This window comes from Dermacentor silvarum, chromosome 2, assembly GCF_013339745.2.
Source record: "Dermacentor silvarum isolate Dsil-2018 chromosome 2, BIME_Dsil_1.4, whole genome shotgun sequence".
Classification (NCBI taxonomy): domain Eukaryota; kingdom Metazoa; phylum Arthropoda; class Arachnida; order Ixodida; family Ixodidae; genus Dermacentor; species Dermacentor silvarum.
In genome coordinates, this window is record NC_051155.1 from 224,433,286 (window position 1) to 224,451,624 (window position 18,339).

At 45.4% G+C, this 18,339-nt stretch overlaps 1 protein-coding gene across 1 annotated transcript in view; it reads right to left on the bottom strand.

The window, feature by feature from the left end:
- Nucleotides 1-451: 451 nt before the first annotated feature.
- The window catches only part of LOC119442751 (venom factor-like), a 57,696-nt gene continuing 39,808 nt past the window's right edge, over nt 452-18,339 (bottom strand). The window contains 9 exon segments of the mRNA XM_049663029.1: nt 452-752; nt 1,562-1,712; nt 2,538-2,621; nt 5,293-5,409; nt 9,877-9,978; nt 10,349-10,523; nt 11,507-11,594; nt 12,760-12,805; nt 17,312-17,369. Coding sequence (XP_049518986.1) covers nt 530-752; nt 1,562-1,712; nt 2,538-2,621; nt 5,293-5,409; nt 9,877-9,978; nt 10,349-10,523; nt 11,507-11,594; nt 12,760-12,805; nt 17,312-17,369 — 1,044 coding nt within the window. The 3' untranslated portion in view covers nt 452-529.

Consider the following 18,339-nt stretch of genomic DNA (forward strand, 5'->3'; position numbering starts at 1 on the left):
GGTTCAACTACGATGTAAAAATAAATTCAAATAGGAATTTCCTAACACACCGGATGCGCTTAAGTATTTTCAGCTTGCTGTGGGACTCGTGTACGATTTAACATGCAATTCGTTACTCAAGCTCGAAAATGAGATGTCATGTACCCTTTAAGAATTAGAATTGATGTTTATATTTGACATTCTATATTTGATATTCTATAGCTATATTTGACATTCACTTATGAAAAATTGTGTTAGCTTTAAACTAGAACACATCGTATATGGCCACTTTATGTTCTTAATATGTCTATATGTAGTGATCAACACTTGTGTTATATTCAGGACCGCTGAGCTACACACACAGCGGGTAACGACAATGCTTGGCTTATAGTGTTTTAATTGTGGCCGACCAAGGTCAGAAAGTGTCTCAGAAAATGTTCGCCGCGTAGGAATCGAAGCAGCCGAATTTGAATCGAACGTTCGTAGTGTTTATTCTTCTTTGACTGTACGCAACCTGAAATAAAAAAAAAAGTACTAGAGCAGTGAGTGCTCAGGTGAAGCAGCGCGTAGTCTCGTTGGAGAATTCGTTGATGAACCAAGCGACAAGCTTATCCCAGTCACACCGCTCGTTTGCCGGATTTTCTCCCGTTTTTCGTCCGCGTGACTTTCCCGCCTTGTTAGCGTTCCTCTGCCTTCCGGGTGCTCCCACTCTCTTGTTCTTCGTCGATGGGACTTCGATCACAATGGAGTCGCTGTCCATCACGTACTCGTATCTTTAAAGGAAGAAAGACAGAAAGAGGGAGCAACGTGCGAAGTGAGAAAAAAAAAAGCGCTCCTTCTAGGGTAAAGAAAAGACCTTGTGCTAATGTCAACCCAATTCTCACATAATAGTTGCAACCTTCTGAAGCAGAGGAAGGCTCACTAAACGAAAATGACCGTTCAAGTGCATCCTTCAGTTACATTTTAAGGATATATCGGGGTCGTTCGCAGTTGTTCGCAACCCCGATAATGACGACTTCAAAAGAGATACATCAACATGTTTGGGGATTTCTCCCATTATTCAGCGTGTATAGAGTGATAGCGCAGCATTAGTTGAAGTGCTTCCATATGTATTTACATACTGATTACCACTCAGGAATACCTATAATTCTTAGGTCTCCGGAGATGTGTGTGCCTGGCCACTCTTGCAACAAAGGTACTGGGTTAACGTTGCACACGTTTTTATTTCTTAGCTGTGAAGTGCGAAAGATTTGTCACTGAAAGGCCGGCCAATATCAGAGTTTTTTAAAAGGAAGCATCGAGGAAACAAGTATTCGACAGCAACTAAAGAAAGTAAGAAGACTCCAGAAAATAAAGTCTTACAAAATAAGCAAGAAAAAAAAAAAGAAATCTAGAGGGAAAGACAAAGAAAGCTAACAGCATGCGTAGACATCCAAGACCCAAGCGCGTAAGCCTCACTCAATATCTAAGCCCGAGAATTGCTCTGAATTAACACCCGTGCAAAGGGATAAAGCAATACAAAACCGCAGACGTTTCCAGCGAGTACAGACACAATAGACGTTAATCAGTAGTGAACACTCACTGTTCATCGCCGAAGGCATCCTCCACCTTGTACTTGGCGTCCATGCCCATGATGATGTACTCGCTACCTTCCTTTATGTGGAAAGATTCACAGTGGTCACGAGCCTTGATCACGCGTGTGTTGTTGGCAAGGTCTTCCTCTGACTCGATGCCTATGATCACCGCAGAAGGGACAGGAGTTTTAATGCACACTAAAACAAGACACTCAGTTAATGCACATTTCGTACGTCACATTTCTGAAGTCGCAGATGAATCCCTTTCACTGAGCCAGAAGGTGACAATCAAATCTGAACACTGGTGGCCACGCCACCTCGAAATTCCAGAAGCAGCTCAATGTGACATCACACTTCATGTTAGAGTATTGGCTGAAGTCGGTTATACACTGATTTGCAGGATGTAAGTGGTGCTGAAAAAGGAATTTGTAGGCTCCTGGTGCAGGACAAACTGGGTTCTTCAAGGTTTACCTTGGTTCTAACATTTTATGACAAAATCAACGAGCAATTTCAGGCAGCGGATGTACAGAGAGGTACATTTAGCCCTCAATTGTTTTTCGCTTGCAATTGTTTCACTGTGAAGTGGCAAGTACAAGGAATGAGATCCCTGATGGATATCATAAGTCGGCAGGACTTCGCCCGGCGTCGGCGCTTACATTTCACGCTTAGCGATCGTCACTTTCTAATTCTAGATGAAATGGGCTCTATGTTGTTGATTAATAAGTGGTGGAATCGGGATAAAAATGGCCTCTAGGAATTAAGTTATTGATCAGGTTCAGTCGGGTACACAATAGCCTAGTTTTCAGCGGCGATTGTAGAATAGTTATGACGTGGTGCAGATGGGGCACAGAGGTGGATAAGCTACGCCGTAAATGCGTTGGGACTTCGTTTTGTGTAGTGACTTGCTTTAAAGTACACGCAGTTTAGCAAGGAAATAATGCCTGCCGAAGTTTTATGAGGACTTGCGTTATTTCTCGAACTTACCCGGTTTGAGCACTTTCGTGATGAAGAACGGAACGTTGACAAAACCGTCCTTGTGGATTTTGGCACGCGCTTTACCGAGCCACACTGCAAGAAATAGAATTTAGAAGTAGCGTCAGTACTCTTCATTTTGGTTTACATCTGCAAAGCTTCCGTTCCTTTCTGCGCTAGAAATTGTTGCATCAGACCTACGAGCTTTCCCTTCGTCCATTCATCCCTAAATTCAATTATGTAAATAAAGCACGGGACGATTACTTTCGAGCAGTCCAGTGGAGTATAATTGCAAAGGCGCTTAATAAGCCAAAAGAATATGAAAGTTTCGTTTCATCTGTACTGAAGGGACAGCGTCGATAAATATTGACTATCGTAAGCTTTCTTCGTAGGTCTAGGTATTCGCGACTCCATCAATTCATGCGACACCTAGCGGCGAGCGCCGGAAACAGCGTACGGAGGTCCAAGCGTCGGAGCAGACGCTCCGTCCGTAGCCTTCGCTACGGTGGCTAGCCACCGTACCTTCGCATTGCGATCGGGTGCGCTTCTAGTACGATGGAGTCACCATATGATCTACGAAACTCCGCACGGCCGGGGAATTATGCTGCGTTTTGCGGCGCCGAAGAGCCACATGGATTGCGAATCTTATCATATAAGCTGCGACAACGGCAATTGTTGTGTTCTCAACATCTTGCTCGAGAAAGTTCTCATTTTTTTCTAGGCGAGGGTCCGTTTGTTTGTGTGAAGAGAACGCGATCCTGTTGCTTGTACTATGTTTGCAGTAAAGCGCTTCAGCGAACTTCAGAAAGTTTGCGTTGAGGTTGTTACTGCCATCGTGATAATTAACGTATGCGTATGCGTGCTGCAACATGCAGTTTCATGTGATAGCCTGTGTGGTTATGCAGTTTATGATGCAAATGTCGCCGCGGTACTGAAGCTTTCCTTGATTATAGCTGCTACATCGGATACACGCAGCGCACAACGTGGAACTACCGAGTATGGTACATCAGCGAAAATCGGTACATCGGAGTTTCAGGAACTCCCGAGTAACGTCGGTAAATCGTTCTATGTAAGCACAACATGTGCGCACCAGCGTGCAAAATAACTATGGGGCGGCATAGCGGTACACCTTCCTTGCGACCTGGGCACGCTACCCGTGTAACTAGTGCAAATTAGTAGGCGCTCATTTGAAAATGCGTAATTATGAAAGCAATTGTATCTCTTATCAGTGTCTGAAGGAAATTAGCAGTTCAGAGGCGAACAAAGTTTTGGCCACTTAAAGTGCAGGATACGTAAATTATACAATAACAGAGAAAATTAATTAGATTCATAATGCATTAGCTTAGTTAACATTAATTTACACAGAAACATTTGCTTTATTTCATTAGTTTACACAGCAGCCATAAGCGACATGTTCGTAGACAGCGGGGAGTAATAATCAGTCATGGTCAGGCCACTCAGCACAAGCCATACCTGTACATGGTGTGCAAATGTGTTTTTATTGTAGTAAGCAGATCTTTCGGTTTCTTATTTATCGTTTTGTTCTCTACGAGAGAAACAATGCGCCAACTACTGCAATAACTACAGCTAAGTGAAGCAGCAGTCACGTCGCGCAAATCTCGAATGTAAAATAGATAACAGGAACGCAAAAGTAGCGGGAAAGGTTCGCCACAGATTCGTAGTGCATGCTCGCGATAAGGTGCAAAGCTTGATTTTAGTTTCGCTTGCTCTCTGGACAGAAAAGAGCGTGCAGAGTTTGCGCCTTCGCCGAATGAAAATGTGTTAAGGCAACAACAGTGAGAAAGTGCGCACCGGCTGCGCATTTATCCGCATGTACAGCGGCAACAGCTGATCGAGCAAGTCGGTGCGCTGCTGCGGGCCATGTTAAACGTTCCAAACTGAGCAGGTTGTAAGATTTCGGCAATCCTGGCGAGGCTAGCGTGACGTATCCAACTTCGCCGGCCGCTGTCTCGCACGCTCGAAACACCGGACTATCTATCCGCGTCTTAACAGTGAATCAGAGCAGCAGAAACGTGCTTGTACATTTCCGACCGTCGAACAATGCACGAGTATACGTTGGTTCCACGACCAATGGGTTCAAGAATACATCGGTGATTTTCATCAGAATCTCGTGCGGGTCCGCTGTCACGCCAGATGTTTGCACACACCGTGCGACCACTCCAGCCTCATTACCCACTGTGCCTCTCTTAGATCAGCTAAAATGATTTGGTCGGCGTAAGCTACACGCTTTCCTTCCACAAAACAGCGCAAACCGGCATCACACCGCACGAAAATCATCAAACTACAGTGTACTGTACATCAAACACAGTGGTTTCGGCGACGCGGGGACCTCCGTATAACCGCCATGTTGCACAGTGTAGCCAGACGCGGCCAGTTCTCGCAGCGCCCCCTGCAGTTCATTTGAGTTGCGAATACGAGTTATTTTACAGATTTCGCCCAATATGGCGCTTGTTGTGCTTTGCGTCCTATGGCCTCCGACATTCACAACATCAAGTATGAATTTGTGGCTAGTTGATAACTTCCGTGCACATTTGCCTCATCATGTAAGTGCATTTGCCACATCGGGATGTCCTCATGTGCAGCGCTGTATTGTGTAAAGCGCAATAGTAAACAGAGTAGCAGTTATGCATGGTTTAACACAATTAAAGCAAGCGTACAGTATCTGTAATCAAAGGAATGAAGCATCCACAAACTCCCATGGGTTGAAGGTGAAAGTGAGGATGGGAACGTTTAAAATAATGCTCACCAAATTCAACAGCATCGCAGGCGTGTTCTCTCAGGTTTTCTCGGCACTCCGTTGTCATGACAACCTCGTTCTCGTCTTTTGTGAACATCTCCAGCAAGTTCTGGGGTGGGCAACCGCCTGTGGAAAAAAAAAAAAAAAAAATTCCCGTCACTCAGTGAAGAATTTCGGACATCTTGTAGCATAGTTTATTGCTAACATCTAAGAACGCTCTATAAATGGCTCGTGCTATAAAAAATAAGGTAAAGAAAATACTAAAGAATAATAATTGAAACAAAGCATCCGAGAAGATAGTAAATGCTTGCCTTCACTATTGCCTTATCTCATGCTTAACCATTGCCAACCGAAAGAACAAGGCAGCATAATTGCGCCATCGACGACTAAGTAACACAGCCGGCGACTGTTAGGAAAGCTACAACACACTTGGAGCTGGAAGCCTTCCGAGATATTTTATTGCAAACACAGACGCAAACCACTGAGCTGTTTGCTCTTTGTAATTTTAACGAACACTCTAAAAACAGTTGCACCCTTTGGGGCGTATTTTTGCCACAGAACAATAATCGTCATCTGACTTGCATGGCTTTCCTTTCTTTAACGCTGTGCGCTCCGCACTTCTCGGTCACGAACGACAAGAGCGTTATCAGCGTGACACAGCGTTCTCGGAAGGAAAGTAGCAAGTGCAGAGTTTTCAAGATAGGAAACGCAAGCAAGACAGATGACGATTATTGTTGTGTGGCAGAAATGCACCCCAAAGGGTGCAACTGTTTTTAGAGTGAATGGCAAACGCCTTAGCTGCGGGAAAGTTGCATTAAAAAAAAAAAGGGGGGGGGGGGGTCGGAAATCAAAGAGGGAGGTTTGGAGTAGGCGCTGCCAATCCAGTACGTGTGCCTGGTTTTCTAAGCAAGACGGTACTATTCACATAATGTTTCGGGAATTTGAAAAAAAAATTGTGCATCCTGCGCTTGGTGTAGTTCAAATCCAGCGCTAATGCAGCTCCACTACGTGAAACCTGGGGAAATGCGAAGCAGTGATGCGCCGGTGTTTCCCTTGTGTTTATCTTGCTTTATCCTGTGTTTATCTTGTGTTTAGCAATCCATCATCCGTTTTGACACCTGTGCTAAGGCACAACTGGTGGGAAACCGCCACGGCCATGGTGCAAAACCACCACACATATGGAGCCAAAGCATTCGCTGATGATAGAAGCGATTTTAACAAATTTCTGTTAATAAATGCGCTCAATGCTTGATGATTCGTGTCTTTTAAATTATTCTGAATCATGTTCGTTTATTTTGAACTGGTTTTGATCAATTCTGCACTTTTTTGACCTTGTTTTTAGCACTTGTATTTAAGCGCGATGACGACAGATCGCACGCGACGGACGCCAACGACAGCCCGGGCCTCCCAAGTGCTTCGCGCTTAAAATGCTCGGTTCAGTAAAAAACTCATAAAGATCGTGAGGTGAATGACAACTTGCTCATCAAGAAATATGTCGCTGTACATGCATATAAGAAAAAATGTGTCGCAGTTCCGAAAGGCGAAGCATCAATTGCGGTAGCAAATTAGTAGAGAGTCATACGGAGTAAGGATAGTAGTTTTATCAGCTGTATAAACTTGGACATGCAGCAGCACCAGCAACGCGCAGAACTGTTGTCGACGCCGTCGGCGTTTTGCCCGCGTTCGCACCGAACGCGCGCGGCGTTGCATGGTGACTGTTGCCGGTGCCTCTGGGGGCGGCTCGGAGGTTTTCGACGAGATCAGAATGGGACACTCGTGGAGCAGCGTCGGAAATGTTACCCACCTTCTCGCCTCGCAACGTTTTATTGCGATAGCAATTATATGGACACTCAAAAGCAGATTTCTGCCGTCGGCGTCGCCGTCGCCGTCGCCGTGAGGTTCCGTATGACGTCATTTGGAGATGAAATCGTCGCCGCGCGCCGAACGCTGTATGTGCGAGTGAAAGGGCGCGAGGGGCGCGTCTTTCACGGGGAGTGAACGCACGGCGGAGAACAAACGCGCGTTCTGCGCCGTGCTCGCTTAAGGGCTGCAGAAGTAGGCGTCTCTTTTCTCCTTTACAATCACCATATATGTAGAGCAAACGCGCCTTCTTCCGACGCGCGAGAGGCCGTTGGGGAGGGGGGGGGGAGGGGGAGGGAAGGGAGGCGACGTTTAGCTGCGGCACCAAGTGCCTATTATTGCGATAGCAATTATATGGACACTCAAAAGCAGATTTTTTATATCAGAGGCTCCGGCAACAGTCACCAACGCCGCACGCATTTTGATCGAACGCGGGCAAAACGCCGATGGCGTCGACAACAGTTCTGCGTGTTGCCGATGCTGCTGCATGTCCAAGTTTATACAGCTGATAAAGCTAATATCATTACTCCGTATAGCTCTCTACAAGTTTGCTATCGCAATTGATGCTTCGCCTTTCAGGTGAAACTGCGACAACTTTTTTATATAAATGCGCATTTGGGGCCGCAGCTAAACGTCGCCTCCCCTCCCTCCCTCCCGTCCCCCCATGGCCTTTCGCGCGACGGAAGAAGTCGAGTTTGCTCTCTATATATGGTGATTTTAAAGGAGGAAAGAGACGCTTAATTCTGCAGCCCTTCAGGGAGCACGGCGCAGAACGCGCGTTTGCTCTCCGACGTGCGTTCGCTCCCCGTGAAAGCGCGCGTCCCTCGCGCTCTTTCACTCGCACATACAACGTCCGGAGCGCGGCGACGATTTCATCGCCGTTGACGTCATACGGAACCTCACGGCGACGGCGACGACGACGCCGACGGCAGAAATCCGCTTTGGAGTGTCCATATAATTGCTATCGCAATAAAAGTGCACCCGCTGTGGTGGCTTTGCGCTATAGGCTTGAGCTCGTGAGCCCGATGCCGCGGGTTCGATTTTCAGGCCGCGGCTGCCGCATTTAGATATGGGTGAGAAAGCAAAAACGCTGATTAAATTACATGCACGTTACATAGCCCAACGTTGTCAAAATGAATCCAAAGCCTTCCACGACGGCATCCCTCATAAAGCAAGTGCAGCTTTAAGATGCGATAACTCATCGGATTTATTCCACATAACTTAGTAAATAAAACGCGGTATTTGGCTGTCGAAACCACACTGTCTGCGCAAACTTGTCTTGACACAACATGGTAATACACTTAAGGCTCATTCACACCGGCGACTTGAGGAGGTCGCGCGACCATTTGCGACTCGCGAACAAAAAGCGACCGAAGGCGACTGATGTTCACACCGGCAAGCCCGGCTGAGCGCGACCTGCAAGTCGCAATCCCGGACATTCTCGTTCTTCAGCGAGAATTCTAGGGATCTACGCAGTTAGCGCGCACTTCGCTGGCACTGTGTAAATTGGTTTCGCGTTCCGGCAACAGCCATGGATTTTGATTCGAGCGATGGCTGGATTTTGATTCGAGCGAACGGGAAGACGCCGTCCCTGTGCTGATGTGCTCCGCCGGGGTGTCAGCTGTGGCAGCGCGGAAGCCCCCGAAGAAAACGTGACGCTCGTGGGTGCGCCCGTGCATCCGCTCGTGTGAAGTGACCAGCCACGCAAGCCGCTTCCTGCCCGAACTTTGTGCGCATGACGAGTATTATCGAGAGAGAGCAAGTTGTAATTTCTAGTTCGCATTGCGTGTTATTCGGTGCATAGTATTAAAAAACTGTTCACCCGCTGTTCACCTTTGGGTGGCGTGCTCATCCAACGAACGGCAGCTGGAAAAAGGGTTTGTGTTGTGCTTTCTTTTCCTGCTGTTTAGCTTTCAGCGAATGCGACCGCGTACATTCGACACGTTGCTGCAACTGCTGCGTCCCAGAATTGCAAGGCAAGACACCAATTACCGGCCTGTAGCCTGCATATCGTGACGCGGACATTGCATTTGGCGTGGACGACGACACACATCACTTTCGGTACGGCGTTGATTGGTTGAGCAGTTTTGCGACCACGGTCGCGCGACTGAAAAATCGCGCAGTGAGCGACTGGCCCAAAATGGTCGCTTTTCGAGAAAAGCGACCATTTGCGACCATTTACGACTGGTCGCTTTGCGATCAACTTGGTCGCGCGACCACTGTCAGTCGCCGGTGTGAATGAGCCTTTACTGCTGCTCTACCTGTTGTGACCCTTCGCTTGAAAAACCGGATTTCACAAGGACTTCTGCAATATGGAGGCGTATTGTTTGCTCTAAGATGCCGCAATCTAAATCGCTACTTTATGCAACCATAACGACATTTCATTTGACGAGGGACTCGCATTAGAATCATCGTTTTTATATATGACTCTAAATATTGGTACTTTTCATGGAGTTCTACAGTTACAAATCCGCGAAATACGGCCTCGTATTTCTTTTGCTTTAGTCACACGAAGCACATAAATTTAACCAAAGCGCTTGCGCTCACCATGTGCAAACTTACTCTCACAGCAGTCGACTGTATTGCTACAAGTTAGGCACACTACTCTCTATCCGAATGAAAAGCAAACTTTCTGCCTGCCATCCCTCGAAAACTGGCACGGACATCGATATATATACAATATCTGTGAAGAGTGCTACCGGTACATATGTAGTAAACAAGCTAGTATCTCACCCTCCAAGCACCTGCACACATCAGATTGGCCTGGATTGTCGCACTCAATCTTCAGCAAAGGGCTTGTACTGTTTGGTGCGTAGAACTTGGTGCACGATATATCTAGAAGGTAAATGCAAGAGAAAGAAGTATGAACGAGCCGCGTTAAAAAAAAGAAAAAGTGTGATAAACCTCGCAGTGATCTTCAATATGAACATCGCTGTGGATGCTTTGCAATAGCGTTTAAGAACATCAATATCGAAGGGCTGAAAGGTATGACCTGTTTGCCCAGGTGATTTTGGTACCAGAGATCTTGCGTTCATGTCAGAATTTATTCGGAGAGTTGTGGAAAGCATGTCGCTTGCTGCGGAGACGCCAAAACGTTTCACTTTGCACAGACTGCCAGTAATATTCTATAGAAACAAGCATCCGCCGTCTCTCTACGTGAATAGTTTTGAAGGCTGTTCCGCGGGCATCAATACACTCAGCTTACCGGGATCGTAGTATGCGTAGGCCTTAACGGAGCTCGACTGTAGCTTGCCCACGGCGAATTCTTGATCTAGGCCGAACTGGACACACACATCCTTGTCTGCCGGAATGGTTGGCAGGTAAAACACCACACTCCTCTGGCTCAACTCATACTGGTCCACAATTTTTTTGTTGATGAGCTGAAAAAGAAGAAACATTGAGCGGACTTAGGCGTGGGTCACACAGTTTCACGCTAGATATTTCACTAATAAAAACTCAACGTTGCAACTAGTATGGAAACGATGGGAACTTCATCGCTTTAATGATCTTTATTCGCCTTCCAATCTTTCTGTGGTACATTTTGCCAAGCATAATTTAAGAGATTTCTCAGCAAATTTCCTCTTTTATGGTCATTTATGTTTTGAGTGCTACTTTTACACTGTCGGTGTCTTACACGTCATGCTGCCTAGAACAAGTCATCCAGGAAACGAAATATATTTAATTAACCATGGCGCGTGCTATTTTATAAACTAATCTGAATCAGATGATATACGTATACGAAACAGTAATTTCGATAGACAACGAATTCTTAAATAATCGATCTTACTCTTGTATTTAAAATATTTTGTTGACAAAAACGGACCAATTCATGCAAATAATATGCGGTTTGAATGTAAACAATTATTTACTTTAGCAACGTAGCGACTATGAAGCATTGGTGTTGAGGTTGTTGATTCCATCTTCACCTATGGCTGATGCATTTGGATAGGGATGGACTTTAAAGCGCTCATGTGCTGAGATTTAGCTGAAGGTTAATGAACCCCAAATCGAGAAAATTATTTCAGAACCCCCGCACCCCAAAGCCCTCCACTCTCTCCACAACTGCGTCGTCCGTTATAGCCAAAGTATGGCTTCTGCCCATAAAGCCATATAACAACCAAATAAATTAAGGTAGCGTGAAAAAACAACAACACAAGAAGTCGCAAGTACGTTTCAGCAATGTCGATGATGAAGCCAAATAAGACTGATTAGCTTCCGAATATTTTCATGGCATTTGAACGATTTTAGGAGGAATCTTATTTCAGAGTTGAACTGCGTGGTAGAGAAAACCAAAGAAATGACGCACATTAGCGTGTTCATTTTATTTTACTGGGTGGCAGTCAAATGATAAGGCGATTCTCACCTCTTGCAAATCGGCTGCAACAGGCTTAAAGCCTGTCATTAGTCCAACGTCTAGTATGGCCATGCCTCTCACATCTTTCTCCAGGGACCTTGGAAAGGAACAGATAACCTGTGTATTGCATCTGATGATACAAGTACTCTACGAAGTCTTTTGTATAAGAAAGCACATTTGCGGTGGTGGTTTCATAAAGCATGACTTTAGAAGGCTTGCAGACATCAGAGCAACTGCAACGACCCGCACACGTGCTCAGTTGGAATGAAGACTACATCGGTTGGAGCAATAAGACTGAACTCTGCGGAGAAGTGCAGCGCCGATGGAAACAAACAAAGCTGACATTTTACAAAGAGTAAAAAAAGATAAAAAGCGATAACAGCGGTCTCGTGAGAAAATGGGACTTAACGTTTACGATTGCAACAGGTATGGGGACGACTGCCATGCTCTGTTATAGTTCCTGCTTACAAAATGAAAGTGTTTTTTTAAAAGAAATTTTTAGTCGTATTGTTGTTATCTGTAGCTTAACGGTTTCTTCGTTGTGTTTAATTACTCTCGCGTTTTTAGTTCCGCGTACAACAGCAGCGCTTCTATGACCCAAAACAAGGATTTGCCAAAAATTTACTGCGTTCGTTGTCAACCCCCAGCCCTTTTTTCTTTCCGTAGCACCACTTGCGGATGGAACATTTAATTTAAGTGTCTTTTTACTACTTGGATGCACAACTCCTATTAGTCCTATTAGAACTAGCAATTAAACTATAATACCAAAACAGTGGAGAAGAAAGCCTGTGTTTTTGACAAATAAAATCGTTTTTGCTTTTCAGGAGGAGCTTCCTCGAAAATGGCAGACAGCAATGAAATATTTTCTTTGTTTCAGAGTAATCAATACCCGACACTGACACCCGCCGGGGTGGATTAGGCAGCTAAGGCGTTGCGCTGCTGAGCACGAGGTCGCGGGATTGAATCTCGGCCGCGGGGGCCGCATTTCGATGGAGGCGAAATGCAAAAACGCCCGTGTGCTTGCGTTGTAGTGCACGTTAAAGAGCCCCAGGTGGTCAAAATTAATCCGGAGCCCTCCACTACGGCATGCCTCATAATCAGAACTGGTTTTGGCACGTAAAACCCCAGAAAGAAGAAGAAACGCGACACTCCCACTGGGAGGCTAATATCTGGTCCATTAGCTACTTCCGGTATCATTTGCACATTTAATTGTCCGGAGACAGAAATGACCTCTTTCTGCCAGGAGATGTTCCCAAGCTTACCTCGCACAAACTTTCATCGCGTACGTCTCCTTGAAGTCCTTGACACCTGCACACAAGTAAAACAGTAACAAAGAAGGCATCAGAAACAGCAAGGCTCTGTCTTTGAATGAGTGCTCGGGTTCTTTCGTCAGGCGTACAAACAGTACAAGGTCGATCCAAATGGTCGCGAAGCTTCGGGCAAAAAGCGGTTCAGAACGAATTGCCAGCGACATCAGCAAGGGTGGTTATGGGGCTCTATTCTGGACACGCATGGCGGCTGCACGGCCGCCATTATCCGCCATCTTGGCTGTCTCATTGGCTGTCCCGAGGTCACGTGTTTCGAAATTTGTGCCGGGCAACGGAAGTTTTGCAAAATGCAATTTTGCGTTTTCGTCAAAATGACGAAGCGTGACGTGGAGCTGCAAGTTTTATCGACTAATACTTTTTTTGTGGTCCTTGGCACCTATATTGCGACTTTAGCGCTTTAAAAAGAAAGTGGACGGTAGCGTGCAGAAGCTCGTGCAATGCATCTGCAATTTCGCGAATATGTGGTGGCGTTCCAAGATAGCCGGCATGACAGCTTGTTCATTGGCTGAAGGAATATCCCCTGAGGAGCGTCACAGGAAGGGCCGTTTCGCAAACGTCAATTTGACGTTGCGTGACGTTGCGCTGGGCCGCCATTGCAGAGATTTTCCGCCATAATTTGTGGTGCGACGAGCCGCGCGAATTATGGTAATGAGCGGCCAGATGCAATGGCAGTGGAGAGGCATGCGTATCGCCGCATTTTCCCAGTCACTTCGGGCCATAAAAATATTTTGTTCACAACGCGTGTTCATAGCATTTGCATCGCTCTCGGGTGGTGTTGGCATTTGTGCTTTGCACCATCATTTTTATTAAAAACACGTTTATTTGAAATAATATTGGTTGAAACTAGCAAACTTTCTGCGACATTTCGTACTTTTCACTATTGCGTTTGTATTGTAATCAATATTAATGACTTTTCGCATCATCAAAGGCTATGACAACGGTGACTTTTTAATTTACAAAAAGAAATGTACGCAAGACGGCGCCTTGAAGTTTCCTCTCGCGGTGCGAGTAAGCAGCGAAGTGCACAAGAGATGGCAGTGCCGGCGTTTGCGTCGCTCAAGCAGATACCTGTGGCGCGCGCAACGCTATCGATGATATTCGGCCGCTTCTCAGCCAGACGAGTCGGGCTGAGTCACTTGCGGATCACGAGATAGCGATAACGCGGCCTAGAGCGTGCGCTCATCATCACTGGTAGGTTGCGTGTGTTGTCTCAAGGTAGAAAGCAAGCGCGTGGGCGCCGATATACGATGACTCATTCAGTTTCCCGAGGACACGCATCCTATCTAATGAAGCAGACGACAGCCTGCGCGCATGCAGACGACGGAAGCGAGAAACGATTTTGATGGAATAATCGTACGCTTTGAGCTAGCGGCTTTATTTTTACTGGGGAGGAAAACTGTTTTCCTTTATCAAGAATGCTAGGTTCAATGCCTACATTACAGTTTCTTAGGCGAAACGTCAAATTTGCGTCACGTTACGAAAGCAAATCGGGGCTATCGGCGCCATTTTGTAAGCGTCGCGCGTACGTCACGCTTCGAAGAAAATGGCGGAATGTCCAGAATAGAGCCTATGGAACATAGTCGCGCGATTGAAGCGCGACTATGTTTGGAGGGAACAAACTTTGCGAAAGAAAAAAGCGCTTTTTAATTAAAGCGATACATAGTAGATTAATTCAACGAAAATAAAATTCCTAATCAATTTTATTACGAATGGCGTGAAAAGAACAACTCTATTTTACTTGATCATTATCAATAAATACCTTTTTTCAGCGTCCACCGTAAGAGCGCCCACCGATAGTGGCGGGCGTTGATGCCGCTATCACTTGCAATGCAATGCAGCTCTTGAAGTGTGCAGAAAGGGGCACTCGTCAAGTTCACCTGTTACAAGACGCCCCCATCACATGTTGTGTTGCTTTGCTTGTCGACGTTTGTCTGAATTTGGTGACGCGTGTAGTTTCATTGTTTCTTAACCTGTTCAGTCAAAGGTAGTGAGTTGCGACCGCCAGATAATCGTTCACTTTAGTTGTTTTCGTGGGACCGCGCTGGCCCACGGGCTTGGCGTGCGACGAAAGGAAGAGCACTCTACGCCCAAAGCGTTCGTCGGCCTCCAAACAAAGTATGTTCTGCGCAAGGGTGCGGTTTGGACACCCGTATGGCTGAACTTTTCCTGCATCGGTTTCCGCTATGAAAGCTCCAAATGCCCATCACGTCGAATGGCGGGGCATTTGAATATACAGCTCTAATGGCAGGCCTCCGAAAACAAATTTCGCGCCTTTGAGAACAAAATAACGTCACTTCTGTTTTTAACGGATATGGCGTCAAATTGTTTTTTTTTTCTTCCACCGGAAGTGTTCCCTCCTCACACAGATTGCGCTAAGCCCCATGAACCGCCGATAAACCACCATGTTTTAAACGTATGGGCTTCTATGGAAGCTTCGCTACCAGGTGTATTTTACCTTGAGGCGTATACCACCCTTTTACGATGTCCAATCAATGAGGGACACTTTACAGGGCCGTTAGGGCTTTGACGCTATAATGTGAGGAACATAAACATATATAGCCTACTGTAGTTTTACTCTTTGAAGTTATATGTGGGGTCTGGCAGAACGACGCACTTTGCTTTGCTCCTGAGTAGAAGTTGTTTCGAATCCTAACAGAATTGTTAGGAACCTAACAAGCACAGTATGCTTAGAGGGACCGGAAAGATTATTATGTCAAGAAAAAAGTGAATAAATTTTATTCTAATGTGTTGCAATCTTGACGTGGGCGTTCGTCTTAGTTTGATACGGGCAAAATACGGAACCCTTATCTTACGTAAATGAGACGATACAGGCGATGTAGAAGTAAACACTAAGATGTTGGGAGGTAGGTCGTCATCGGACGTGTTGTGATCAACTAGTTGACGCTAAGCTTTGTGTTAAATATGCACAAACTAGCTTAACTAGAAGCTCGACTCGCGCAAACCTCTCGTGCGTCTAGATTTTTCTCGGTGTTAAAAAAAAGCTGTAGGAAGTCAAAATTGACCATGAGTCTTCCACAACAGCGTTCTTTCAATGCTACAGAGATTTGAAACGTTAAACTCCACAAATTGTTATTGCAGATTTAAGAGTTTGCATATACATAGTTAAATGACGCTGCTGTTTAGAACTCGATGCTTTAGCCTCCCCGACGACGCATTGCATCAAGATATTTGTGTGCTAGCCATCATAGCTTTAAGATGAGCTGGCTGTATACTGAATATTGGATATAGAAACTCAGCCATGCAAGTGTTGAATATCTGGAAGTATTTAAAAATTCTGGACTTCATGTGCACATTTGAACTCTTGAGGAATGATAAACTCCGTGGGCACGTGGTTGCTGACATTAAGAAAGCCGCACATAGCAAAACGGACTTTCACTGTTTTATCTTCCTGCCTTTCTTTTTTGTTTCTCTCTTTTTTTCTCTTTCTCTCTGTTGGCAAAACGACTATCAACCACTAAAACCCATTTTTATTTGATTTCAGGGAACTTTAACGCACAAGTACAATAAAACTGTCAATGCATGCCTCCATTTTGTGGTTTAAATGCTTGTGCGCAGTTTTACAGATTTTTTTTTTGCGCCAGTTGAATTGGTTAGAATTGGCATGTTTCCAGGAGCATATAATATCAGGGGTGCGTCAAAATTGAGCGAGGACCAAAATTTAGCCTCCAAAATCGCTTTTGACCTCCTGTCTGAACGCAGCACTAGGTCTGCAATATTACCAAATGTGCGTAAGCTTTCACACTATACCTGAAAGAATATTACAAGAATATTGAATTTAAAATGCAAAGGTAATGTTTACTATAAAAATTAGGTTGTTAAAAAATCTCAACAGTCCAAAGAAGTGCGGGTGCGTTTACCTTAGGATTATATGGTGCTTGTGTAGATTGTAAGCTAGTTCGTGCGTTTTAAAATAGGCGTAGTGTACAGAGCTCTATATTGTATTTTGATCACGTGTGTTGTCCAGGGAGGGTTCTGAAGAAGTCTGGATGAAGTGACGCACGCCAAGTAAGCGAGAAATTAAGGCCGCAGTTACATTTGCTCGAGAAAGATGAAATTTTAATCTGTGGGACAAAATTTGCATCCCGCAGCTAAATGAAATGAAAAAAAAAATGAAAATGAAGAATGAAAAACTCCTGGCATACAGCATCTATTCCTTCAAATATTCTTACCTAGAGGAACGACAAGTTCTTCGAGGCATGTGTTACCAAGATATGTTTGCAAACGAGCCCTAAATTGTGAACTTCATATTGCGAAAATGTGCACAAAGTTAATCGGCACAATTTATTGAAGCAGTTCTTGTATTTTTTGTCTGTTTTTTTCAACAACACTAAAATGCTTTGAAACTGCATGTGGCTGTAGGAAGCCTGGCAGTCGAAAAACAGATGTTGGGCACACAGCGGCAGGGACATCACGTGATTATCCACGTGTGGGGATGTGACCGAAATAAATATCTTCATAAACTCACCTTTCAACGCTTCTGCAAGATCCACTTTCTTTTGCCGGAAGTCGATGTCTAGCTTGAACTGGAATCAAAGCGAAACAAAGATAACAAAAGCCTTAAATAATTGCCTCTAAACGCAAGGGCCTTTGATGCAACGAAGTGCGCCGTATATATGTGCACGCCGCGATAAGCGCGCACCTGGGTCGGTATTTTGTAGATGCCTTTCCGGTAATAATGCCTTTTCGCGCTTATCGCGCTTTGTCAGTGGTGAGAGCGACGGTCCGCTCGCGTTATCAATGGAATCAGCGGGTCGTGAGCGGTGGATTATAAGACTAGTATAGAAAAAGTCATAAGTCATCGCTACAAAATCGCGGCCCTGTACTGCGCTGTGCGTTTAACGCCTCAAAATCGCGAAATGAATGGGAGTGCGAAGTACCGATCGCATGGCGACAATAGTGGACCTTTGTACGAAATTTCAGCAGCCCAGTCTGACGATAGTGCGGTTGCTTACGGTCGACGCATATCAAGATGCATGTCTCACGTTTGCCTACCACATTTTGATAAGGTGCAGAACTCTGGCGGACCCAATAACAAGTTATTCAAACTCCAACAGAGACTACAGTGGCGCCATTGGCGGCAATCAGTCCCTGCACCTCGAATCAGGACCTGTGACATTGGCTTGTCTACCGTGTGGACAAACCTGAGATTGAATTATAGATTTTTGATAAACATGCAACACATGGGCGCGCTGCGGAGAGAGCTTGGCGTCGTGTTCAGTTGCTGATTTTAAACAAAGCCACGAGACTCTTATGGATCATAAACACGACGTTGATGTAAGTACTCGCGGTTGCAAAATTACGTGCAAGTGAAAGAAATTTTTCGGACCGTAAGCTGAGTAAGTGAACGTAAGTCACCACACAATACGAACGCCTCACGAACAGTGTACAAAATACATTCATGTCCTTGATGGCGGACAAGGATCGCTTTGATCACTGCCTAGTTAGCAGTTGCTGCATGTCACACTTACCGGGCATAGAGTCGGCCTTGTGCCA